This window comes from Ictalurus furcatus, chromosome 23, assembly GCF_023375685.1.
Source record: "Ictalurus furcatus strain D&B chromosome 23, Billie_1.0, whole genome shotgun sequence".
In the NCBI taxonomy this organism is placed as follows: Eukaryota; Metazoa; Chordata; class Actinopteri; order Siluriformes; family Ictaluridae; genus Ictalurus; species Ictalurus furcatus.
In genome coordinates, this window is record NC_071277.1 from 16,361,140 (window position 1) to 16,388,708 (window position 27,569).

At 37.3% G+C, this 27,569-nt stretch overlaps 2 protein-coding genes across 3 annotated transcripts; one reads left to right on the top strand and one right to left on the bottom strand.

The window, feature by feature from the left end:
* The first annotated feature begins 2,009 nt into the window (after nucleotides 1–2,009).
* On the top strand, nucleotides 2,010–11,381 carry si:dkey-65b12.6 (IgGFc-binding protein). 2 transcript variants are annotated; one of them, XM_053611964.1, is made up of 13 exons: nucleotides 2,010–2,107; nucleotides 2,918–4,102; nucleotides 4,196–4,536; nucleotides 4,622–5,195; nucleotides 5,396–5,994; nucleotides 6,331–6,901; nucleotides 7,094–7,689; nucleotides 8,355–8,925; nucleotides 9,222–9,418; nucleotides 9,511–9,646; nucleotides 9,724–10,052; nucleotides 10,267–10,819; nucleotides 11,070–11,381. In XM_053611964.1, exons 1-13 carry the CDS (start codon nucleotides 2,023–2,025, stop codon nucleotides 11,081–11,083), a joined length of 5,751 nt encoding a protein of 1,916 aa, XP_053467939.1. In that variant the 5' UTR covers nucleotides 2,010–2,022; the 3' UTR covers nucleotides 11,084–11,381. The 2 variants fall into 2 exon arrangements, with proteins under 2 accessions (XP_053467939.1, XP_053467940.1); XM_053611965.1 differs by having other exon boundaries at nucleotides 2,044–2,107; nucleotides 2,921–4,102; nucleotides 11,070–11,375.
* Nucleotides 11,382–14,496: 3,115 nt separating this feature from the next.
* On the bottom strand, nucleotides 14,497–27,309 carry ncam3 (neural cell adhesion molecule 3). The gene is made up of 16 exons (XM_053611900.1): nucleotides 26,881–27,309; nucleotides 26,145–26,231; nucleotides 24,792–24,977; nucleotides 23,430–23,567; nucleotides 22,691–22,834; nucleotides 22,470–22,587; nucleotides 21,721–21,875; nucleotides 21,015–21,148; nucleotides 20,527–20,659; nucleotides 20,057–20,224; nucleotides 19,403–19,522; nucleotides 18,514–18,641; nucleotides 17,971–18,133; nucleotides 17,018–17,213; nucleotides 16,017–16,115; nucleotides 14,497–15,231 (listed from the first exon to the last, which is right to left on the bottom strand). Exons 1-16 carry the CDS (start codon nucleotides 26,942–26,944, stop codon nucleotides 15,216–15,218), a joined length of 2,049 nt encoding a protein of 682 aa, XP_053467875.1. The 5' UTR covers nucleotides 26,945–27,309; the 3' UTR covers nucleotides 14,497–15,215.
* Nucleotides 27,310–27,569: the final 260 nt, after the last annotated feature.

Here is a 27,569-nt window from a genome sequence, read left to right on the forward strand (position 1 = left end):
ATCTGGTGACTGGTCACCAACCCTGTTCCTGGAGATCTACCTTCCTGCAGGTTTCATCGCCAAGCAACACACGTGTTTTAGTTGATCATGAACTTTTTAAAGACAAAGGTTAGATGGTGAGGTGGGCACAAATATGGTTGGCTGCTAAAGTCTTCAGGAAGGTAGAGCTCCAGGAACAGGGTTGGTGGCTACTGATTTACATCATCTCCATTCTCACCAAAGGTCAAAGATGTTATTTTCAGTACAAACATGTTGACAAAAATTAAAACTCAGAGGAGACATGGTTACTTTTGCGAAGTTCAATTAAATTAAATTTGATCTGTATAGTGTTTTAATAATACACAAAGCGGCTTTAAAGAAATCTGGATGTAGATTTAGATCCCTAATGAACAAGCCAGGGCTGACAGTGCTAAGGAAAAGGTCTGTGAAGCGACATGAGGAAGAAACCTGGAGAGAAACCAGACTCAAAAGAGAACCCATTCTGTTCTTGGTGAGAACAGATAGTAGGATTGTCAAGTCAAGTCAAGTCAAGTGAGTTTTTTTTTTTATTGTCATTTCTCTATATACCGTAGCTTGTATACATTGGAATAAAATGTCATTTCTCAAAGACCATGGTGCAACACAGAACAGCATGCAGGACTACATAAAGTGCAAATACACAACAGTGTGAAACGAGTGCAAGTCAATAAATACACAAACCAGGACAATAAATATACAGACTATGGACTGTAAACTGTTGTGTAGTGTAGCAGCACAAGTATAGCAGCAATATTGGCACCGAAAACGAGTTCCATAATATAAAGGTGACTGATGAAGCTTTGTAAAGTGCTGTGGTTCTGAATCATTCTGGGTTGGGTGTTTTCCCAAGTGAGCGATGGGAGGCAGCGGGGTGTTGATTGAGCTGACTGCCTCAGGGAATAAACTGTTGCGGAGTCTGCTGGTGGTGGCATGGATGCTCTTGTACCTTCCACCAGATGGCAGGAGTGTGAAGAGATCATGAGAGGGGTGAGAGGGTTCGTCCCTAATACTGGTGGCTTTGTGGATGCAGCGGTTGATGTATGAGATGTCGATGGTGGGTAGAGAGACCCCGGTTAACTGTCCTCACAATTCGTTGTATGGTCTTGAGGTCGGAGGCTGTAAATCATTATAGCACACAAACAAAGGCAAACAGTACAGTGTGGTGTAAGGATGTTCAGTATTGTGAAAAATTGTCCTGAGATGAGCATAAGACACTGTTTTTCAGTATGATTACAGCAGCAGTTGTAAAAAAGTGGAAGTTCAAAACCATATAGAGACCAGGGTGTGCTTAATGAAAAGTAATAAGCTCTTGTTTTTGTGAATATGAACCTTAATCAATAGAAGGGGCATGCTTATAATACTATTTACATTTTTGTGTGTTTTTAATTTACACAGTATAATGCTAGTTTGTAGATACTCTATTTACTGGGATTAGTACTGGAAACTTAAAGAAGACAGTAAACTGACCAAAATAATATAAGAGAGGTCTTTCATATTTTTAGTAAACTTTTGTTGATTATTCAAATATATATATATATATATATATATATATTTCAAATTAAATTTCTTTCAAATATTATACTACCATGGAATGTCTAAGAAAAAAGGTCAATATTTGTGCATCCATTTTACTTCAGTACCTAGCCAAACAAACCTAATCCTTTCCCAGTCTTTTTGCTCTTTTGGGATAAACCCAAGTCTAGGTTTGAGCAGAGTGCATTTGTTTTATAGGTGACATTCGTGATGTTTTAATGATCAGTATCTACATACACCAGCATACTTGTGGATTTATGCAAAGGGATATGAAAAACATTAGATCCTGTTGCTGACAAACTTATGTAAATATTTGATAACGCTCTCATCCACAGTGCTATATAAACCTCCAATTATAGGTGTCACTTATTCTAGGCTGCAGGTGAGTACTTCTTTACTTGTCCCAGAGTGAAATTCAGACTGTGACTCTATCAAAATAGATCGGAATGAATTTTGGATTAATACTTGAAAATGATATTATTTAATATACTTTTTTCTTTTCCAGATATGGAGATAAAATTTTTCCTACTCTGTGTTGCCATTCTAAAAGCAACTGGTAAGCTAAAAATTCAGTACATTCATCAGTATGTACATGGTTTTTGTGTAAAAAAAAATAATAATAATAATAATTAAAAAAATAAATAAATAATAATTATTGGGCTAATTTAGGACAGTATATAGGATATTTATCTAAACATCATGTTCTGTTTGAGGGAAGATTATTAAAGATACATATTATTTATATTGCTAATAACTGAGCTGAATTTAACATATGATCTTTATTTTAATATAATATTTATTCTATTGTTATACAATCAACGACATAGGGCTAAACAACTCATTAAATCATACAGTATTAGAGTATTGATAACTGCTACTAATATATTTTGTTAGGAACACAACTCATGAATAAATTCAAAATTATTCAAGAGGAATTTTAATGAGCAGACGTTCTCAATAAGAGTGCATCTACAGTGTCCTGCGTTATAAAAGATTTCAAATATACTCAGCATGCACTTATTGTGCAAACAACAGTGTGACATAATTGTGAAATTCAGCCTGTGAATATATCACTATAGATCTGAATGAATTATGGATTATATGCTTATAATATATGATATTATTTAATACAATTTTCCAGACATGTGGATTAAATTTTTCCGACTCTCTTTTGACGTTCTGACTCAGAATTTGTGATCCAATGCTGTAGGCAGTAAAATATAGTTAGTGATAATGATATGTTTTTCTTTGGTAGAAACAAAATCTTGGCCGCAGACTCACACTTTGTGTATAATTACAATCGACCTATTATTGGCAGATAGCAGTATTATGTAGTTAACTGTACTGCTTTTTTTCCCCCCTCCAGCAGTCAGCGGTTGCCCAATAGGCAAGGAGTTCATCACTGCCTTCATGCCTAATTATTTAGCTAATAATGGTCAAGCCAAACCCACACTCTCCATCACAGCCCAGGAGTCCTTAGCTACTGTAACAGTTGAAATCAAGGGGCTCAATTATAAACAATCAGTAACTATAGAGAAAGGCTCTACCAAATATGTCACCCTCCCAGACAAGGCTGAGATTTACGAAGATGGAGTCTCAGCCTTAACAGTGCTGATTACCTCTAATGCTGACATCTCAGTGGTGTCCTCTCACATCAAACCATATACTGGAGACAGCAGTGTGATCTTCCCCAGTCACCAACTTGGAAAGAGCCATGTAACCTTCACCCCAGAAGGAGGTTCCTATAATACGATTGTGGCTATCGTCAATGGCAAGGAAGACAACACAATTAATATTCTACCATATACAGACCTCCAGCTTAAAAGCAAGATACATTTGAAGCGAGGATTAAAGATGTCTCTTAGATTAGCTCCTTATCAAGTTTATCTGCTTCGGAGTGACAAGTCCTTAACAGGAATTCGGATTGATTCTCAGCTCCCTGTAGCCGTCCTGGCAGGACATGAGTGCCTCAGCCTCTCCGAGACCTGTGAGCATGTCTATGAACAGCTGGTGCCAATAGAATTGCTCTCTGATGAGTACCTAGTCCCTGCCATGCACCCCTTGCTTATTAACCAGGACAGAGCCCATGTTGTTGCAACTGAGGATAACACTGATGTCACGGTTTATCATGGTCTATTCACCCAGCACAAGTCACTTCTTTCTGGAGAGCTTCTAAATGTTTTTATTAATTTGCCAACAATAATCCGAAGCAATAAAAAGATCATGGTGATGTATTCCAGTACCAACGTCCCCTATGATGAGTTCTTGACTAACATAATTCCTGTATCACAGATGTCCAATTCGTGGACGGTTTATGCACAAGATAATTACAAGAACTTTGCTGTTGTTGTCTCAGAGGTGACGGAAAGTAAATCTCTTTTTGGTTTCTTGAATTGGAATGTTTTTCCCGCAAACAAGAAGTATTCATGGGCTATTAAATCACTTGGTGAACAAAAAGGCCCCGTAACCATATCCTCGAACTCACCACAGGCGGTCTATGTTTATGGTGGGCAAATAAGACATGGCTATGCCACAACAGGAGTGTGCAATGGTAGGTCATAATCTGCATCAGGACAATTTCAATTCAAACAAATGAAATCATCATTGAATGTAATGCACCTACATTCTAAGCTTTGTCTTTCAGTTCCTTCTCCACCACCACCTCCGAAAGATCCCTGTGAATCTGTTAAATGCCGTTGGAGAGAGGAGTGCAGGAAGGGTGTCTGTGTCCGTGTTGACACAGCAACATGTTGGGCTGTCGGGGATCCCCATTACAGAACCTTTGATGGGAAACTATATGATTTCCAGGGCACCTGCACCTACACCATGGCCACTAATGTGAAAACTGAGAATGGCCGTGTCCCCTTCACAATTTTGGCAAAGAATAATCGCAGAGGGAGTAATTTGGTGGCCTATGTGAGGACAGTATCAGTCAATGTGTACAATCATACAATAGTTGCCAGCAAGCAAATGGGTGTAGTTGAGGTAAGTTGAGGAAATAGACAAATGTGCAGGCTGTTACGATTTTTGTTTCTAGAGAACAACAAGTTTGCTTTTCTACCCTATTCAGGTGGATGGTGAAATCACTCACTTGCCTGTACGTCTAGCTCAAGGAAAGATAGAAGTGGTGCAAAGTGGTTGGAATGCACTCATAACAACAGACTTTGGTTTAGAGGTGAAATATGACTGGAACATGATGCTATACATAACAATGCCCAGCACCTACTTTGGGTCAGTTGGTGGACTTTGTGGAAACTATAATGGAGACTGGACAGATGAACAGTCAGACGCCAAGGGAATGAAACTCTCCACTGTCGTGGAGTTTGCCAAGAGCTGGAAAGTTTCAGACAATGACTTGTTCTGTCGTGATGACTGTGAGGGCAAGTGCCTCCTCTGCCCACCTGACTTAAAAGAAAAATATAATGGAGACAATTACTGTGGTCTTATGGCAAAAACAAATGGGCCATTTGCAAACTGCCACAAGATTGTTGACCCAAGTGTATACGTAGACAATTGTGTGTATGATGTGTGCATCAATAAAGGCATCAGAACTTTCATCTGTGATAACATGCGAACCTATGCTGAGGCTTGCATGGCAGCTGGAGTGAAGATCGATCCCAACTGGAGGATGCTGTCTGAGTGCCGTAAGTGAAGACAGTTCAATTAAGAAATTGTAATATTGGATATCTTTGGAGACACATGCATGTCTTCTTAACAAATATTAATGTCATTTTGGACTTAAGTTGAATTAAATCTCCAAGTCTAAATATGGCACATAGTGTTTACTGTCTCTTAAAAGAAGTTAATTTAGTCATATGACTGTTTCTTCTTGATATATTAACAGCATTGCAATGCCCAGTAAACAGTCACTATGAGCCTTGTGGAACCGCATGCGCTGCCTCCTGTGCGGATCGAGATGCACCAAGCAAATGTGAAAAGCCTTGTGTGGAGGGCTGCCAGTGCAATAATGGTTTTGTCCTCAGTGGAGACAAATGTGTGGCACTAGCACAATGCGGCTGTACCTATGAGAACCGTTATTACCCTCCAGCTGAGATATTCTGGAGTGACCAGACATGCACTAAGAAATGCTCCTGCAACTCAGGACAGGTCAATTGTACACCGACAAAGTGCAAGGCATCCGAAGTGTGTGAAATCCAGAAAGGTGTGAGAGATTGCTACCCACTATCCTACGGGCACTGTATGGGCAGTGGAGATCCCCACTATTTAACCTTTGATGGGAGGCGCTTTGATTTCCAGGGTACTTGCACATATTACCTTTCTAAGCTGGTCAACACATCTGACACTTCACTGGTGCCCTTTGAAGTTCTTGTCAAGAATGAAAACAGAGGAATGAATAAGGTTGTTTCCTTCACCAAGACTGTGGAGATAAAAGTTTTTGGCTACACCATTATCATGAGTAAAGACAATTATGGTAAAGTGATGGTAGGTAACGTTTCCTATTACTATTTTCCAATTTATGTCCTTCCTTCTTAAGGTGCTTCAATGCTAAGTTGTACTTATTTTTGCCGTTCTTAGGCTGAAGGCTATTCTATCTGCTATACACAATATATTAGAAGGAAAAATTCTGCCTTAGACCTTAGACCCTGTTCACATATACATGAGTTTTATGGCTAGTTATGCAGCAAGTACTGTATGTGACAAAGATTTTTTATGAGCAATGACAGTTAAAATATATGTACTTGTAGCTCTAGTCTAACTGATTAATAGTGTACAGTGGACAAAAAATAATGCATATTAATCTTTCCATCTTTTTCATAGATCAACAACCTGTTTGTCAATTTGCCATTTGAGAAAGAGGGCGGTCAGCTATCCATATTCCGCAGTGGTTACTTTGGAGTGGTTAAAACAGACTTTGGAATGAATGTGAGATTTAACTGGGATAGCTACGTTGAAATCACTCTCCCCAGCACATACAGTAACCTGGTAGGGGGTCTCTGTGGTAACTGGAATGGGAACTTCAATGATGACCTGATTTTCCCAAACAAAAGCATTACAACAAATCCTACTGCATTTGGAAACAGCTGGAAAGCCAGAAATGACCCTGATTGCTCAGCAGAGTGCATAGGCCAGAAGTGTCCCAAATGTGATGCTGCGGACAGGAACAAGGATGTTTTCACGAAACCTTGTAGCCTGATTACAGATGCAAATGGCCCATTTAAAACATGTCACAGCCAAATCAATCCCACCAAGTTCTATGAAGACTGCGTGTATGATATGTGTATGTATGGTGGTCATTCTACAGCCCTCTGTAGTGCACTTACAGCCTACACAGCTGCATGCCAGACAGCACACAGCATTGTGGAGAAATGGAGAACCGATAGTTTCTGTCGTAAGTGCAGTAGTATGACAACATTTTACTCTAATTATGTATTCCAGTTACCAGCCCTATCCCTCCTTATTTAAATATAACACTGATTTTATTTCATCTTTATTAACAAGTCCATCCTCATTGATGATCCATTTCCCTTGCAAGTGACCATGTGTGTGTGTGATTAACTGGTCTCTAATACTCTTTTCACAGCTGCATCCTGCAAAGCTAACAGCCACTATGATGTGTGTGGTGCTGGATGTCCCCAGACCTGCAACGGCTTCACTGAGCCCGCGGCTTGCCAGCGTGCACCTTGCATCGAAGGTTGTGTGTGCGATGCCGGATTTGTCCTGAGCAACGGAGAGTGTGTGCCAATGGATCGATGTGGATGTGCATATGAAGGCCAGTACTATAAACTGGGCCAAGTCTTTTACCCCAAAGGCATGTGCAGCCAGAGATGTGTCTGCGAGGAACAAGGAAAAGTCACATGCAAAGATGATTTCTCTTGCGGACCTAATGAGAAGTGTGAAATCCATGATGGGGTTCAAGCTTGCCATCCTGATGGCAAAGGATCTTGCTCAGTCTCTGGTTCTGGGAACTATCACTCATATGATGGGAAACAAATCAGTGTGAAAGGGGACTGTGTGTACAAACTGGTAGAAACAGTCCAGATTGCAGATCAGAAGAAGATGCCATTCAGTGTGACAGTGCAGCAAGTATCTTCTACAGTTGTGGTCACAAGAAGAATCAACATAAATGTAGCCCAATATAAGATTGCCCTGATTCCAGGACTTCTGTGGGAAATAAGGGTAATTTGTTTAATTGCATTTTTATTCATATGGGGTGACATAATGAAGATGTCCAGATGCCAGCTATGGAAACAATATTGCTTGAGAAACTGAAATGTTATGATTTTTGGCCACTCGAACCATCCTCTTTACAGTGCGTTGATACAATATAGACACACGTCCAATTCCTTCATTCCTTCATTCTTTCATTGGTTGCTTCATAACATTTCCAGTTGACTCTAACTTCTTAATTATTGCCCTGATGGTGGAAATGGGCATTTTCAATACTTGTGCTATTTTCTTATAGCCATTTCCCATTTTGTAAAGCTCAACAACCTTTTGCCGCACATCACAGCTATATTCCTTGGTCTTACCCATTGATATGAATGACTAAGGGAATTTGGCCTGTGTGTTACCTCATATTTATACCCCTATATATACCTAGTCACCCAGGTGTACTAAAAAAAGTAAAATATCTGGGAATATACTTCAAAAAGTATTTTTTTCTCATATGGGAAAATTCATAGGGGTGCCAATAATTGTTGCACATCTATATTTATATTTATATATCCATATATAAACCACCACCTGTACAGTTTTTTTTTGTTTGTTTTTTTAAAAAAAAATCTTTTAAGAATGGTAAGTATCCTCATTGGAAATTGTACCTGTGTTCTTTTTATTGACAGGTGGATGAAGTTAAAGCTCTTCTCCCAGTAAAACTTGAAGAAGGACTGGTGAAGGCCTATCAGAGTGGTGCCTTCATTATCTTGGAAACCTCTTTTGGATTAAAGGTGACCTATGACACTGTGTCAATAGCCACTGTTGAAATCCCTTCCACTTACAAAAATGCCGTACAAGGTCTGTGTGGTAATTATAATGATAACAAGGCAGATGACTTCCTAATGCCAGATGGTAATCAGGCTTCCTCTGCTGAGAAATTTGTGGAATCTTGGTCAGTGATTCAGGAAGGAGTGATCTGTCACACAGGGTGTCCAACAGGTTCCACATGCCCAGGGCCTGAAACAGGAGGTCAAACAGATAGAGACAATAAATGCAAGATCCTAACTTTGGACAAAGGCCCATTCTCGAATTGTTATTCCAAAGTTCCACCTTCACCATTCTACGATACGTGTGTAAAGGATGTTGCATCACAGCCAGAGGATAAGACACTTGTTTGCCGCCATGTCCAAAACTATGTGGTTCAATGTCAGCAAGCTGGTATCTCCATCAGCAGCTGGAGGAATGAAACCTTCTGTCGTAAGTATGATATGATCTGTTATTCATTTTATTTTGATAGCTACATCATAGCTAGGGTTTGCCTCCAGTGTCCCCTTTTTTGACCCTGGTGACTCTAAATGTGAATCTAGGTGTGAATGAGTGTGTGCATGGTGCCCTGCGATGGACTGGTGTCCCAGCTGGGGTGTATTCCTGCTTCAAACATAGTGTCCCTGGGATAGGCTCCGGATCCACAGATACCTTGACCAATTTAAATCCCTTACTGATTCCTAAGTATTGCTAATAATTAATACATTTTCCTTTTCTTCTTTTTCCAGCAATGACCTGTCATGAAAAAAGTCACTATGAGCTATGTGCGGACACCTGCACATCAACTTGTGCCAGCCTTAACGAGGCACCTAGTTGTCCAGAGTGTCTTGAAGGCTGCCAGTGTGATGAAGGCTTTGTCTTTGATGGAGGTGACTGTAAGCTTGTAGAAGATTGTGGTTGTTTGGTGAAAGGAAGATATTACAAGGTGAATTGCTTTTCAGTTTCTAATCAATTTGTTGGCTGACCTGGCTTCTTGTAAATAAAACAGTCAAATATTTGAAATATTCGTTCTTGCAGTCTGGGGAATCTGTAGTCAGAGGAGACTGTATTGAGAAGTGCACCTGTAAGGCTGGACAGTTTTCATGTCAGTCCATGAACTGTGGGGAAGATGAGGTCTGCCTCAAACCCAATGGCGTTCCAACATGCATACCTGGTAAGTAAGTGTAATCTCATCATTATGCAGATATAACAAGACATGATTTACAATAACATCACCTTACGTTATTCCAGATCCTTGCAGGAAGAAACAATGTCGTGAGAAAGAGCAATGTGTGGAGAGAGACAACGCAGCAGTGTGTGTACCCACCTCTAGGGCTTCGTGCCGAGTTATTGGAGACCCGAACTATGAAACGTTTGATGGAAGCAGGTTTTCTTTTCAAGGCACCTGCTCTTACATTATGGTTAAGACGTCAGGCGAAGACAAAAGCCTCACAGAGTTCGCCATCATTAACAAGAACACACTCTCCCAGAGTGCACGTGGGACTTACGTAAAGACAGTCACCATAAAGTTCCCAGGCCACGAAATCGTCATTATTCAACAAGACCGCAACAAAGTGATAGTGAGTAAAACCAATCATTTTATCTATCTACCCATATTATCTTTAAAATGATATGGAATGAATTTTATCAGGCATTCAGAGAGGTACTGTATTGGTGAAAGTGGATAAAATTTTACAGTCAAGTCTCAAATCTAGTATACCTTATCCACTAAAATATAGCAATCATTAAGGCAATATGACTATATGATTATGTTGCCTCTTTTGTGCTGCCTAGATTGATGGTAATGAATCCACCCTGCCTGTGAGTCTGGACCGTATCAGGATAACTCAGTCAGGAATAAGGGGAATCCTGGAGACAGACTTTGGTTTGGTGGTCACGTTTGACTGGGGCGAGTTCCTCATGGTGACAGTGTCCAGTAGCTACTTTAAAAACCTAGTGGGCATGTGCGGAACCTATAACGACAACCGCAACGATGACTTTGTCACACCAACAGGCGTTGCTGCCAAAGGCAACACGGAGTGGGGGCAGTCATGGAGCGTTCCCGACAATGACCCCAATTGCTGGCACTTCCCCTCATGCTCTGAAGAGGAGAAGCGCCAGTACAGTGGCCCGAAGTTCTGTGGTTTACTGGAAGACAAAACCGGGCCTTTTGCTAGCTGCAACAATACAGTTCATTTGGGGCACTTTACATACAGCTGTCTCTTCAATACATGTCTCACTCACGGAAACCATGATGCCTACTGCAATGTCATGACCTCTTATGCAAACACCTGCAAGTGGTCAAACACTGACGTTTCAGCACAGTGGAGGCAGCTTACCAACTGCAGTAAGTAACTACCGATGCAGACTATGAAACATGTTTAACATTCATACTAGTTCACTAGGCAAAAAAATTCATCATACATCTGAACTTTTTTTAATAAGGTTTTGATTGAACACTCCAGTTTGTCTTTTAATCCTAACAGTATAATCAGACGTTTACTGGAGTTCTCCTGCACGTCAAATGGTATGAATGACAATAAACATGTAGAATATGATAGCTCATGAATATTCCTGATGTGATTATTCTGTTACAGAGCTGGACAAATAATCAAGAGGAAGGAGTCAGAGACTTATGATGTTCAACGGTGATTAAAGAAAAGAATCAATCTACTTTCCTGCGATTTTTAATCAATGTCATACAGATATAACTTCCGGGCAACTGTGGGCAACTTCCAGGCAACTGTTTTATCTAATGCAATGAATGAATGAATTAAATAATTAAATAATTAATTAATTAATCAATCAAATTAATTAAAATGTCATTTTGATGACACTTTTGCTTGTTCTTTTTCCCTTTTGTTGAATGCTTGCAAGATTTCAGTGAATAAAGATGACTATATAACTATACGATGGTGTTTCTGTACATTTCAATGGAAAAATCTAACAATGAATCAAAAAATTTTTTTAAAACGTTTTAAATATTTTACATATCTGTGCAGCATGTGCTGTTTCTGACTCACAGCTCCAGGGTTTGATTCTCTCCTCAAGTTATTGTCTGTTTTTAGTTTCACCTGTCTACATATTGTAGGTTTCCTTCAGGTTCTCCAGTTTCCTCTGAAAATCACACCGGCAGATAGATTGGCTATGCTAAATTGCCCCTAGGTGTGAATGAGTCTGTGAATGTGTGTGTGCATGGTTGCTTGTGATGAACAGGAGTCCCTGTGTTACACCCAGTGTTCCAGATCCACTTAGTCCCTGACCAGAGGTTAATGAAGATGAAAACATCAGTCAAACTCCTGTAACTTACACCATAATTAGTTTTTCCCCTCATGAATTACACAACATCTTTCCATCTTTGACAAACCTCCAGTGACACTCTCTGCATAGTTAAGTGTGTAAGTACCATTATATTGCATTCCGCTGCAAAGGAAATCAAATTATATTACAGACAGCTTTCCTGAAATATTACATTTCTAGTTAGAGTCTCACCAATCTGCCAACAGATGCGTCAGCGTGTTCTGTGGTCCGACGAGTCGACATTTCAAATAGATTTTGGACAAAACAGCCGTCGTGTTTTCCGTCCAAAGAGAAATAGGACCATTCTGTTATCATCGTCAGGTACAAAAGCCAGCGTCTGTTATAGTATGGAGGTGTGTCAGTGCCCATGGCATGGGTAACTTGCACATCTGTGAGGGAGACATTAATGCAGAAAGATATGTATATATATATATATACACACACATTTTGGAGCAACATAGGCATAGGCTGCCATCCAGAGCAGGACAATGCCAAATTCTGTTTCAGAATTGGGATTGTAATTCACCACAAGTTTTTTTTTATTCATTTGACTGTCGGTAGCAAATGATGTTATAATACGTTAAAAAAAGGGTGCTTGGAGTTTTAGGTACAATCTAGCATTTTTAAAGGGGACATAAAATGATTTTGATGTATTATTATAACTAACAATTGAGTTTTTTCAGTGAGAAATCACCAATCACTAGGCTAGGCTTAATATTATTTATTTTATTTCATGACAATGACTACTGTGAATATATACAGTATAATTAACATGATAACATTTCAGATGTCAAAGCCATATAGACATAGGCATATAACTGCCAAGCTGGTTATAGAATAAAAACTGTTCAAAGTAGAACCCAAAAAAGCAGGAATGGATAGTCTGGACTTATATTAGACAGAAGAAGAAGCGAGTTCGGATAGTTCAGATCGGGATAAGAACTGCTCGATATTTCTGAGACTGACTATAAAATAGGACAGGCCAAAATGGAACACGCCCAAGTTTATCAGGTAAACATAGCACGCCTTTATTGAGCGTGTTACTTAAACTGTGTGCACTGTGCACACAAATTAATTTCCCATGGCATAAATGAAAATTTATTATGAAGTGTAAACAGCTTTAAAGCACATTCATCAAATCCAGTTTTAACCCATAAGCCTACAACGTGCGAGACTTTCGTTTGTTTAAAACATGTTGTTTTTTATAAGGAGAAGATAAACACTGTAAACGTTAATGCTCCTGAGCTGCCATGAATCAATCCAAAAAGCCTGTAATAGTAATTCACAGTCATTCATATTCAGAGCTGGCAGGTCAGATTGGGCAGGAATGTTTGTACACATATAGTAATGTGCTACGACAGATACCAAAGTAGATCAGCATGAAAAAGTCTGACTACACAGTGACAGGCAAGAGCCAACAGCCAATCAGGGAAGGGCAAATGAGAGATTCTAGTGTAATACTATAATAAAACAAACAAGGGAGTGAGCCGCAAAAACACATGGCTGAATAAGATACACTGATGAGAATTGAATTAATTGTTATGACAGATCTCAAATCCGATCTGGACCGGTATTCCCAAATGTAATCTTGCTCAGTGTATTCAAATCACAATTTAAACCAGTATATCCAAATTCCAAACTGAACCAGTATACTCAAATTCCAAATCAGTGCATCCAAATCTACGTATAGTCTTAACCAGTATTGTAAAAGTTTGATTTCAATTTGAGCAGGTACACGCAAATTCCAATCTGAGTCCGGGGAGTGAGTTTCAAAGGGGGTTGGCGTTCCAATTCAAACTGGCTACATTTTTTTCAGGAAATGAAGAGGGTTTCTATCTTTTATCTACTCAAAATCCTGTGAAAGTAAGTTCTATACATAAATGCGAGTTCCACACATAAGCGTAGAGGGGATATTCTGCGTGTGGTTGCACAATGTTGACTTTCCTAATTGGCCATAATACATACAGGCTGCAGCCAATGGGATTGCTTCTTTATCAGCACGTGTCCTCACGGGACCGATCAGGTCAACTAAGGTAAGTCTTCACGGAGCCGTATATATCTATGCAGTATAATCTATGGTTTAATCTATTTTGAACCTTTATTCATCTTAATTTATTTTCGCTATCATAGCTTGATAAGTATTATATCCACAATTAGTCTACATGTTTATTACAAATAGAAAACATAGTAGTTACATAGACAGTTATGGAACGTTTGTGAATTGTTTAGCTGTCATTTATGCAGATTCTTAAGCCACGATGGGCTTTCACTGTACCACTTTCATCTTTTTTTGCACTGACATAGGCTGCCATTCTTATTTTTGTTGATAGTCAAAAAAAAGGCAAGAAAGAGAGAGAAGAGTTTGAAGGGACCGTCAGTTGGGCAGGATGAAAAAAAAATATTTAAAATATGACTTTGGAATACTTGGTAAAAAAGCTATAGGAGTGAGAGAGCAGAGGGTTGTGATATGGACGATGAGGATGAATGAACGGTGTGTGTTTTGTGCCACACATAATTCATGAATGTTCCTTACGTAAGAAAAAACAACAAAACAAAACAAAAAATAAAACTCCCCAAATACAGTCCTCCCAGTGTAACTTGGCCATTTCCACCACTGACAATAATATACAACAAATATGGATAAGAAACTTAAATAAAGAGTGTAGTATAAGACATGCTTCTTTATGGATTACTTAAATTGTATAATAAATAAACCACACAGAGTTCATTTTTTTAGAACATATATTACAGTTTGTAAAATGACAAAAATAAATTTTTACAAAAATATACAGCACTTCCTACAACCTATATCATACAAATTTGCATATATACATATACTGTTAGTTAATCTTCTGGTAGATTTTCACTGCATAGGTAATATAATTCATGCAGAAAAAAAACAAATGATTGTCATAACCATGATAAAACATGAATTCTTGCTATTAATGCCATCAAAATATATTAAATAAATTAGTGATGATAATAATGCATTGTCTGTTCATCAATGTGAAATAATATCCTCCCATAATGATTGCTTTAGACATTACAGCATGCTGAAAGTGTATAGCCCTAATAGTATAAATTATTGCAGAAAATCTGTTTAACACAGTTAGCTGCTCTCTTTTATCAACAAAATTATCATATTTTTCAAAAGCTACATTTACCATCCTTACCCTGTTAATGCCATACTCTACAATCACATACTACTAAACACAACAAAGTTCTTATCTTAACTTGCAATTCACAATAAAAAAATATAATACACTTTTATACAGTTTCGGGTTGTTGTTGTTGTTGTTGTTTTTTCGCTGCATTATAGCACCTTTCAGCCAGAAAGCTGCATTCCTCGAGTCATTCTTTCTTTTTGGTTTGGCGTTAAAAAAAATAAAATAAAACTTTTTTTAAATAGTCAAAGTTTTTACAATCGTGCTTCATCGACCGGCTCAGAATTGGCTGGTGCTTTCGTAAAGGAAGAGAATACATTATGTTTATTCACACTGAAGTGCAATACTTATACTCTATATTTTATTTTTACCATATTAAATTTATGACCAATATAGTTCATTGTAAATCTTCATGAACACATGGATAACAACATACAAACAAACACAATAACAAACATTACTTATCCATAAATACACAGTACATGAAAATGCCATTTGGAAATGGCCTCATGTCCTCCTGCCATCTCTATCTCTATAATATCAGTAATATTAACCTATTTATTTGTCACGAGATGACACAAGTGGCATGTCATTATGAGTCTTGTTTTGTATTGTTATATCCTCAGTAATGTATTTAGTAGACAGTCTTGTCAAAATATACCATAACAACCTTAAAGCATATTTTGTTAATCAGCAACATTAGCTAAAGTTAGCTAGCAGGTTCGGCAGCTAATATGTCATCATCTACTTGAATGACATTGGCTGGAATTGTATTTAGTATGTTTAGTGACATCACAAACTGAGTGCTGAGAAAGTCTGACAAATCTGACTCAAATGCCAATCTTAATATTAATTGGAATGAACCTTTTAAAGGCAGTTAATCATTTAAAATGGCGGTAGTAATAAGAGTAACGTTGGAGAGTTGACCATGTTCCTAGACCATTTTAGCAACTCCTTCAGCATAAAAATTAATATATGTATATGTAATTACATATACGAAATCCTGACATCCTGAGTAACTCTATGTCATTTATGTGAACTGTTACAACAGTATATACATATACGTATATGGACACCTACTCAAATTTGGTGAGAGGAGCTTTGTCCCCATTTCCTGTCTTGTTTTGTGACAGTAGTTTTGGGATGCTTCCTCTTGGTTTGTCAAGCCCATTCATGGTTCTGGATAAAAGAACAAAAACACACACAAACCCAGGAATTTAGTGATGGTAGGACTATTCACAACAATCACTCGTGAATTTTGATGGAATGTGAATAACAGACAGAGTAGCATAGGCTGCTTTATCCAAACTGCATGCAATGCAAAATTAACACACGACTCATTTATCTATCTTTTAGTAAAGTTGTGTATAACTGTTTTCGTAAGCCAAACCAAACTAAAAAATTCCAGCTTTTCAGTACTGCTGGTTTTCTTTGTTCTCTTGTGTATATGTTGATAAATGTTCATTAGCCATAAATTACCAAGCACGTTCACGGCACGTTCACATTTAGTCACGCCCACAAACTCCACAAAAGGCAAAGAGCTCACGGAGCTGAAAATGACAGCATGACAGCTAAATGGTGAAAGAGCGGCTCCTAAAATTTTTAAGTAATAATGTTGAGCCATTGCAGTGTTTTGCCTACCATAGACACACACTAACTCTTCCTCCACTCTTTACTTTTGCCCTTATTGAATAACAAGTCTTATTTGGCTTAATTTATGGATTTTTTTTTTAGAATTGCATTAATATTAATGAAGTCATTAATATGAAATGACCGAGTTTGAGAATTTCCAATAAATTTGTGTGTGTAACTGAAATAAATTTAAAAAAAGCTATTTAATCTTGACAAAATAATTTGTATAAAATTGGAGGAACCCAACACTATTTAACTGATTTGAAGCCGATCCGTCGCGGCTTTCATGAACAGCACATTTCTTCTGTAATTGTTCCTGTGAACGATTTACAAAGAAATGAATTTGTATCCAACTTAATAAATGAGGTCCCTAATCCACATGAATATGACCAAATATATACCGTATCCTTGCTGAATTGAATAAGAGTGAAAGAAAAAAAGTCACTTACACAGCAACATTGTTAAACACACCCTCCTCCACACTTTTAGTTTCAGACATGCTCGGGCCAAACAGTTTCCGGGCCAAGAAGTTGAGCATGCCACAGTGATTTGTATAGCAACACAAAGCATCAACCCCCACCAACAGCAACAGGAAGATGACCAACACTATGGCCACTACACCACCTTTACCCAGGCTGTGCTGAGCTGCAAGAGAGGTAGGAGTATAAGTATATACAGTATGATGAATCTAATGAATTTTAAAAAATGCACGGTATTAAACAGGCATAACCCTGCATTCACACCAGCAGTCATAAGACAAGACAATTTTCATTGAGAACTGACATTTGTGAAGTGGGCGAGGAAACTTGTTCAATTTTATGAAGATGAGAAGGCAAGCGATGTGTATTGGTGGTACTGTTCTTTTTTTCCCCACTGTGAAACATCATCATTGTTTTCCGGTCGTAGAAATTCTTTCCTATCCACAGCTCCTGAACCAGCCAGTAGTACTCATAGTGCTACAGCAGAATATTTAACTACAATAGTCTAAGTCTATTATTGAATGTGCCTACTTTTATTTTGTCAAAATATACCCTGGTCATCTTTTAAACCCTTTATTTCAGAACAGATGAATGATGGATGGTGGATGAGGTACACAAACTGGTTGCTCAATGATTTTGGTAGACAAAGAATAACAAAACATACAGTATGATGAGTAAAAAGGTCTTGTTTGAAATTTGAATGCCTACTGTTTATAGCACAACTCATTTCTGACTTGAAAATCAATAGCGAAGAAATAATAATAATAAAAAACGATTTGTTTTGTGATTATGTTATATATAAAATATATAATAGGGTTTATAATCTGAACAAAACACAAAAATGCCACAGGTGTGAATGCAGGGTAAGATTCAATAATGTATCAGTGAAGAGAAGTTCAGGACTGTGCTGTGATGAACCTTACCTTGTGGGATGGAGAAATAGGCTTTAGTTGGTTTGGACAAGCCGTTATTATTAACAGCAAAGATTTCGGCCTGATAGTCAGAGTCATAATCAAGATTCTCGAGCAGAACGCTACTGGAGTTTGTGTCTGTTTTCTTTTCTCTCCAGGACTCACCCTCCTTGTTCTGTTGAAACAAGATACATATGTTCACTTACATGTAATCTAAGTAAGGAATAAAACCTGATACGGACTGCTGATATAGGAAAATAATCAATGACGACCTCATCAATTTGATAACGATGCTAATTTTTATTTATTAAAAAGCAGCATGCATACTTGTTTCTAGTTACATTTAATGCTGTGGAACGAACAACATACAATATACAATGTATATACTGTATATATTCCCTCAATTTTTAAAAGCAGCTTGTTAACGAGAAACTGCGAAACCAAAAAAGTTTTTACAACTTTATCTTTGACTGTTACAAAGCTCTGACACTGGAAACTCCTTCCAAAAATGCTAACTACTGATTAAAGGTTTGTGTCATTTACTTTCATACTAACCATTCGGTAGCGCACTAGATAATGCGTAATGGGAGAACCTCCAGCACTGATCTGCTTGATTGGAAGTGAATATGTGTTTCTCTCTATCTTGCCCTCGTTTGCCAACAGTACAGGCACGTCTGGCTCCCCTAGACAAAGAAACACAAGTAGAAAGTTAAAGAGGTCTGAACCCTTGGAGGAATACTTGTGGACTCGTGTACATTCAGGGCTAATACTAAGATAATCTCTTTTTTAAATAACATTAGCTTTTTAACAAAAGTTTTGCTGAACATTATGGACACAAAAAATTGTTGTGTTTTACTCCACTTATACCAATAAAATTACACACTGTCTATTCAGTTAGTTCAAATACAGTATATATAGACTGTACATAACTATCAAATGCACTGTGCCTGATAGATCTATTTTAGTTTACTACTGACTCACCCTCTATAATAGCAGCAATAAAGCAATGGGGATGACATCATCAGACGCAGGTCACGATGATAAGGTGAAAGATAATCAGATGGAGCGTGAGGTCAGATCAGGGATCAGTTGGAGGAAGGAACAGAAAAGTGAACAATGGGAAATTTATTAAATGTTTATGAAATGAGTATAAAACATGGCGACTTTTTCATCTGAAATTCTAAATCAAAAGTATGAACATGAGTGGAAAGGAAAAAATTGGCTAAATAAAATGGAAATTGTTTCACAGGAGTTTGAGGTTACAGAAGAACAAGGTGGATTTTGTCCTTTGTATTTGTCTAGTGTTGCATGAGCTATTTTAAAGAAAACTCTGGATTTAAAAAAACAACAAAAAAAAGTCTAATCTAGAACCCATAAGGGTTCCTTGGTTGTCAGTCTGGGAGGAATGTTAAGGTAGTGTTTAGGTAGTGTTGTTGGTACTCACGTTTGGCCAATGTGCGAATCTTCCTTTCAGCAGAAAAGCCTCCAAGATAATGCTTGTTTTGAGCAGCAAAGCGGACAATGTATTCAGTGTATGGAGCCAGAGATGTGACCTCCAGTGGACCTAGGGATTTTTTAACAAATCATCAAAAAGTGTCTTTTTTCAGACCTCAGATGCACAAGTGATTGTCCGAGCAATTAAATGCCAAATTTAATTCAATCAAACCAAAATAGATTAACGTGATAATCACAACTAGTAGTATTCAGGCAGCATTGTGTTTGCAATATACTATATGCATGAAATCTTCTCATGAATTATACCTTCTACATTTTTTTTTACATTTGTAATTTGTCTCTTGCTTTTATGTTACATCATATTACAATTGACAACATTCAGGTTTGAAGTCAAGCGCTTGTCTATAAAGGTAGATGCTACTGAAAAACCTGTCTCAGGCCCTTCTGTTCATGTAATATCTGCTAGCCTCAGAGGCATGAACAACAAATCGGTATTTTGCATAGTCATTGCATAAATAATTTCTGAATACACTTCTGAATCACTGTGTAAATATGATATAACTTTTGCCTCTGAATATGTTTAATAATAATTGTCTGGTGTTATTTACTGAAGATGCTTTGACGTCAAGATTAAGAAACTTACCAGAAAAAGGTATGACAGTCTTTTGCCAGTTACTCTCTGATTCGTTTCTCCACTGGATCATGTACTGAGTAATAGGAGAACCCCCATCCAGGACAGATTTTTGCAGGGTGATGTGGAACGCCGCAGGTCCAGGTGACACAGTAAATGAGGTTGGTACGTCTGGAGAAGCTAAAGGTAAGGAAGAAGGAGAAACTGAGAAATTACTAATGTTATGAATGAGGGGGAAAAAGTGTGAAATTTCCAGGGGTGGGGGGTGGAATATACACTTAAGCACTATGTTTAGAGAGTACAAACATACCCCATACCGAAAGCACTGCAAATAATTAGAATCTATTGCTTATTCTTAAAAACCACCGTGGATAACAACCACTTAACACAGATCTCTGGACAACATTTTAGCGAAATAGGAATTCTTTACAAAACAATTACTATTATATATGAAAAGTCTAAATTATTTTGCTTGCTCTTACTCATTAGAGTGAAGGTCTTTGTGTCGCTGTCTGCTTCGTTGTTGGCTGTGCAGTAATACACACCACCATCAGAAGGCACCACATTCTTGATCTGAAGCTGCGATCCCATGGCTCTCAGCCGACCGTCAGAGGACTTCATTATAAACACATACACAGGAAAGAGAATGTGATAGAAGAACAAACAAGAATGGCATAGAGAGTGACTGGCAGGCATGAAAACTGGTACTACAACAAAGCCACAATTCTACTAAAATATCAATGATTGCTGGATGTGATATTAGGTGGGAGGGCTGAAATCCAATATCTGTGAAATTCAGGGGTCGTTTCACTCTGTGTAATCACGGGACATGACTGACACTGATAGGCTACGTAGAGTCTACAGTCTGGGCTAAAAAGAAATCAGCCCCAGTCTCACTTCTTCATACCAGTTTGTGTATTTTTCTTATGGCCACTGGTGGTACTGTAACTAATAATCTAATGCCTATTACCATGCCACCTTTCTTGCTCTTGTTCAGCCACTGAATGGTGGGAGTAGGATGTCCATTGGCGTTGCACAGGACAGATGCGGAGTCCCCGAGCTTTAGGACCACTTCACTCTGGCTCAGGCTCACCGATGGACGTTCTGTAGACAGCAACCGCCAAATCATAGTTAACATACTGTATAAAAACAGCATACTTGCTTAAATTCAGCTGGTACAACCATGCAATGTGATGATTCTAGAGTTGATGGTGAAAAGGTTTACATAACATTGGGAAATGATTCTTTGAGGATGTGATTGACTAAAATATTTTTTGTAAAAGTGAGCAAGTCATATGAAGCTCATTACTCAGTTTTTTTCAACTTAAAACATATTTTTCACAATACACAGGGGTATTGTCATGCTGGAACACGTTTGGGCCTCTTAGTTCCAATGAAGGGAAATTGAAATGCTACAGTATACAAAGGCATTCTATACAATTGTGTGCTTCCAACTTTGCAGAAACCATTTATAGAAGAAGAAGAACCACATATAGGTGTAATGGTCAGGTGTCCACATACTTTTGGACATATCTGTTTACTGTTGCAGTAAACATTAGCCAGAAGTGCACTGTCCTATTATGGAAAATTTTTACATTTTTTGAAAAAAAAAGAAAAAGAAATATTTATACAAAGCAAAGTTCAGAAAGTGATATCTATATGTAGTATCTTCTCACCTGAGACATCCAGTGTGAATTCTGCACGTTCGTTTGCAATTTTATTGACAGCGGTACAAACGTATTTTCCAGAGTCACTTCTGGCCACACCTGGAATGATGAGCTTACTCTTGTCTGAATTGTATATGTAGCGAGAGGAATCTGATGTGTCAGGCCTGAGAGGGGGAGGGAGGAAAAAAAATAATAATATAATAACGCATTTTTTGATGAAGCATATCCTTATATGATGGACTGAGAAAAGAAAAATCCAGAAGCACTCATGACAACATGCCATGTTATGGCTGGATATATTAAGTACATAAATATGTAAACTTTTATTGTCTTTGTTCACAGTAATTTGTGTTTACAATATGATTAACCAATAATTTACACAAAAAATTACAGAACCTCTGGTATTATTACTTGATGGAAATCAGAGCATGGCATAATGGTAATAATTTAATAATAAACTAACACATAATTCAATTAACAATGACATGTTAATGATAATGTTAAGGATTCAATATAATGACAAATTGTTGGCGACACAACAATGCTGTTAAACTGTAAATTTTGAAATATTGTTCAGAAATGTTGATTAATTTTCAATAACAGCAGCTCTGAGAATTGTTCAGGCTGCAAGGCAATAAAGAAAATAATAATCTTTAGCTTAGTAAAAGTAACATTGATTCACTTTAAGCTACACCTTGCTGTTGATTATTTTTCTATGACTGCCACATTGTATTGGACTCATTACTCAATGTACTTACATTTCCCAAGTAATAGTTGGATGGGGTGATCCCGTAACCAAGCAGGTTAAAGTGAAATTTGTGTTTGGTCCAGCCACAACCTTTGACCTCTCACCGCGAACTATGACAGTTGGTGGAGCTAGAAGAACCATGAAGGGTCATCCAATATTATTTAAATCTCCTAGTTTTAATCCATCCTTTAAATCATTGAATTCTCAACTGTACACTTTCTCATGCCTTACCGTTTACAGCAACAGAGATATTCAGAGTCTCTGATATGGGCCGTCCTTTGATTTTTCCCTCGCAGCTATAGGTTCCGTGATTTTCCCTCTGAATGTTTGTAATCTGCAGCGACCCGTCTCCCTGCACATTGAGATTACTTGTGTCTGTGGAAAAGAGAATGAGGAGAAATGAACACTATGCTGCTTCTTATTATAACACTATAGCATTATAACACCAGCATTTCTTCAAACATGGATTTAGAAGTTTGTTTTAGGAGTCAGCTATCTCTATCTCACAGAAAAAACTTAGTCAAATTAGCAGGGCCCTGTTTACCAAACTCATCATAAACTTTGAGTGTACATGTCATGGGTTTTACCATTTAACTAAAAGTGCTGCGATATATTAAACTCAGCTCAGAAATATCAACAGTTCAGTTCTGTTCCGTTGAAAAGAGCCCAATGATTTTCCTTAAAATGGATTCATACAAAAAGTTATTTTTAAGACAGCAAATAATTCCTTTTAAAATCTTATATTATAATTTTTCAGAATATATGCCTAGGTATTTTAAATTTGAGGCCAAAAAGGTGAAAAAAAAAATGACTAAACTCGACTAATATTGTTTATATTACTAGTAACTGAGATGGAGATTAATTTTATAATACATTAACAAAAATGATCACTCAAATTGATGAGAAACTGATTATCCCCCACCCACAGGTGTTTTCACACAACACACCAAAAGACTGCAATGGGTCCTACCATTATTTAACACGCGGACACCATTCCAATACCAGTTGATCTCCACTTCGGGCTTCCCGGTGACCCGACATGGAACCTGCACCGTCTCGTTCACCAAAAACTCATGGTATGTCTTAGTTGAACCAAACCTTGGTATCTCTGACAAGAAGAGAGGACGAAAAAGCAAATATTGTTTGTTATTTGTTATTTGAAGAGTACCTACACAGGGCCTTTATAGGCATTGTGTAATTGTTTTATAGAGCATTGCTGGAGAATACGCCGAGATTTGTCAGATGACATTAGAAGTTTTGTATGATTTGTCTTTATATGAATGAGCGAAGGGAGAATAATGCTGAGTTCGAATTAACTCAGAAGTAGGAAGACGGAAGTCAGAATCATATCGCCTCCCATTTGTAATGTTTGAGCTTCAAAGTGGGGGAAAAAACATGGCACCTCCATGTCCGTATTTCATCAGCAACAATCCAGCCAGCTAAGTGTGATGACTGATGGAATGTATATTTACCTCCTCAATACAGTAAACTGTATAGTCCGTGTTATGGATATAACAAGCGAATATATCTGTATGTGGAATGATCTAAAGCAAATACTAGTATATACAGTTAAGTGTAACTCATTGAAAAGTAAAGAATTGCTCCTCTGATAACTGCTGATGCTGGGAGCAGCCATGTTGCTGAACTTGGGGTTGAGGAGACTGGCTCGACTTTTGAGGAGTTGAGGAGGGGTTTCCTTTGTTTTGTCCTAGGTGAAATTCTGAGTTACGAGTTTTAGTCTAACACAGCATAACACACATTTATCATTATGGGTTGACTGATCGAGATTTCTTTTTTACATTGGAGGTTATTAGTTTGTTTTTGCTAACAACACATATATGATACATTAAGAAGTCATAGAAGTTTACATAGAGCTACATACCTAGAACAGTCTGAATGAAAATCTGATCACCACTTTATTCTGAAATCATTGAAATCTTTTTATTTGACTGGATTAAGGGAAGTTGTATAAATTGGTGCTTCATCATAATTTTGAATGCAAAAAGCATTCAATTCCAATGTTTATTACAAATAGTAGGTGCTATAAATACTATAAAAGCTATAGTTATAGATTTCTCATAAATATGCCGTTGATAAATTTCTGAGATAAAATAAATGACAGATTTCTACCTTTCACAAAAATACAAAGCAAATGTATTGTATGTCATCTCAAAGGTTTTAATACAAGCCTTACCCCTCCTCTTATGCTATGAAGGCCATAGTTAGTGATCAAATTTTGCAATCAAATGTGATTTTGTTACACTGTTAGTACACTTACACGTGTGTATATGTAATATAAATTTTAGGATGATAAAATTAGAAGATATTTTACCATAGACATATATGATGATGGATTTCTCGTGTTCAACACCATTAAAATCGCAAATGCACTTGTATGTTCCACTGTCTGTTAGCTGGACACTCTTCAAGTTCAGGCTACTCTTTTCTTCACTGCTGTCGATACCCTCCTCAATTTCTTCTCCATCCTTCTCCCATCTGAATGTCGTAGGTTTATTAGCTGCAGATAAAACAGATTTTATGAAGAAAATACCACAGTCAAAACAGAATTCAATAATCCTTCATCCATCAGCATTCTGCTACTGATATTGCTAGATGAACTTGTTATAACATGATATTACATGTAAAGCAAAAAATTCATATGACAAATTCAATTCAAATTCCTATGGGTTCAAATACGAGAATCCAAAATGACGTTAATGTTTGACCCTAACTAATAAAGGATCTGGTGGCTGCATCCTTATTGTTTCATTTAATGTTGTGTGCTACATCCATGAAGCAAGTTAGCTCCAGTTATTACTTACATTATAGCAGCTATAAACAGACATTCTCACACTACCCTCTCTTTTTTCTCTCTTTTTTTTTTTTGGTCATGTTCCTGGGAAACCAAGAAATTTCTCTTGTTGGAAAACTTAAAGTCACAGCTTAAACAACTGGAGACACTTTTCATAAACATTACATGTTTGAATTTGTTAAATACCTCATTTGTAGATTAGTCTTAGATTATTGTGTAGTATTCGCCATATAGGTGATTTGAATCACAGCCGGAACTACAGTCAGAGCTGTTGTATAGAAAATTAATCAACACCTTCTGGCCAATCAGAATTGAACATTCAAGAGCATTGTCTGCTTAGATAAATCAGTGAGATCCAATATATATATATTCCTTTTTGCCAGATATCATTTTACAGATTTAGAAATTTTCTTGATGTATTTCGTTCCTACAAGTTTATATTTTTATCGCAATAAATATTTGATGACATATTTTCCCCCGCAGACATTCAACAAACCGTGTAAAGAACTAGCATATGAACTAATTATAAACAACATGTTTCATCATTAATTTTGATGGACCAGTTTATGGTGGTTTAGTATTGAGTACGTTACCAACAGAATATTAACTTCTTCCTTTTAAGGCCTGTTTTTTGGATGGTGCTGTTTACAGTTTTGATGTTTAGTAGATGATCTAAATACTATGAATTTGTCTCCGGTTCATGTGGACTCAATTTGCTAAAAGATAAACGTCATTTAACATGTTGCTGATGGATACCCTGGTTCACGACAGCATGTGGAGCATTTAAAGCAGTCTATCCAAATGAAAGGTTACGCAAGAGTTTGTCTTAACATATGGTTGTTCACTGATAACAGAATACAAATATGCACTAACCTTTGCAAAGCAACAACTCACTGTTTCCCACCGCAATATCTTTATTCGTGGTGATGAGATCCACTGTGGGCGCTTCTGTTGTAGCATCTGTTCAAATAAAGATTTATTACTAACCACTGGGGAGATCATGATATGGTTTTGATTAAGGCTTACAATAAACATGAAGGAAAAAAAACAGGCTGCATGGAATGAAAGAAAGTGCATATGAGGTATGATACATTAAGACTAAAATTAGCTCTAAGATATTATGACAGGTGACTTGGAAAGAAGTCAATGGCTATTTCTAGTCAAGGATTTCCTTTCCAGTGGCTATTTGTAGTAAAGGACTTCCCTTGTAGGTCAAGGTTTCTTCCTGTACAGTAACTCATAAGTCTTGGAAGTTAACTCTTACATTATATGTGCATGTGTGGAAACATTCTATATTTTTTACTGTATTGTTTTCTTGTTTTATAATAATAATAATAATAATAATAATAATAATAATAATAATAATTTTTCCTTGATAGTGTTTACAACCTTTGAGGAAAAATCAGGACATATATACATTTCCATAAGAAATGAATACATTTACAAATACAAATGCATGATTTTATGTAAATTAAAACATTTTTATATTTATTTACTGAGGGGGAAAATAAGACGCACATGGCATTTCAGTTGCTTAACTAGCCTATATTTTTTAAAAAAAACAAAAAAACAAATGCCTTAACAGAAAAATGTAAAGAGCGATTCTTACCTGTCAATGTCGAAAACATGTAGAAAAAGCCAAAGAGTGTGAGTGTGACCGCGGACGTGGCCATGGTTCTCTACAGCTGGTGAACCTGCTGCGTAAAAGGCGCTCGAATACCCAAAAACCTCTTCCATGTCTGACTCTTTTTATACTCTGCGACGAGGCTCAAGACGGAGACACACCGGAAAATCGCAATCTCTGAAATCTTCGCCAACTTTTCCACGTCCTGATGCTTTACTAAAAAATCTCCGCCGACGTGGAGGATGATCAAAAAAAAAAAAGTGCCCTGCCCTGACAGGCGCCGGAGCTGCTGCCTCTGTCCTCTTGAATGCGCCGGATGGCACGAGGACAGGGTTCTCCTGAGACCTCATGAAGGAATGTATTGCATCATGGTACATTACATTAAAGAGACGAAAACGCAGATCATTAAACAGTGCAAAAAAAAAAAAAAGACATCTTACCAAGTGCAAATATCTTAAATATAGGCAAATGTATTAAATATTTCTTATTAGGTGATTATTTACAATCAAATATAAGAACGTTTAGCTTGTTTTAGGTGTTTTTACTCATTTCCACCTTGAAATATTTTTTTATTGTTCTACTGGCAGATCATTTTGCTTCTTTCTAGGAATTCAAATGTGAAATAATATCTGCCAATAGAAGAAGATTTCGTAAAACATGTAGGTTTAATCATC

Coding starts and splice junctions, on each gene's coding strand:
- si:dkey-65b12.6 (XM_053611964.1), top strand. CDS start 2,023: ATGATATTATTTAATATACTTTTTTCTTTTCCAGATATGGAGATAAAA. Junction 6,902..7,093: donor GAGAACCGATAGTTTCTGTC/GTAAGTGCAGTA, acceptor CTCTTTTCACAG/CTGCATCCTGCAAAGCTAAC. Junction 8,926..9,221: donor GAGGAATGAAACCTTCTGTC/GTAAGTATGATA, acceptor TTCTTTTTCCAG/CAATGACCTGTCATGAAAAA.
- ncam3 (XM_053611900.1), bottom strand. CDS start 26,944: ATGGCCACGTCCGCGGTCACACTCACACTCTTTGGCTTTTTCTACATG. Junction 23,568..24,791: donor CATCATCATATATGTCTATG/GTAAAATATCTT, acceptor TCTTCTTGTCAG/AGATACCAAGGTTTGGTTCA. Junction 16,116..17,017: donor GTGTTTAACAATGTTGCTGT/GTAAGTGACTTT, acceptor TCTTTTATCCAG/AACCATGAATGGGCTTGACA.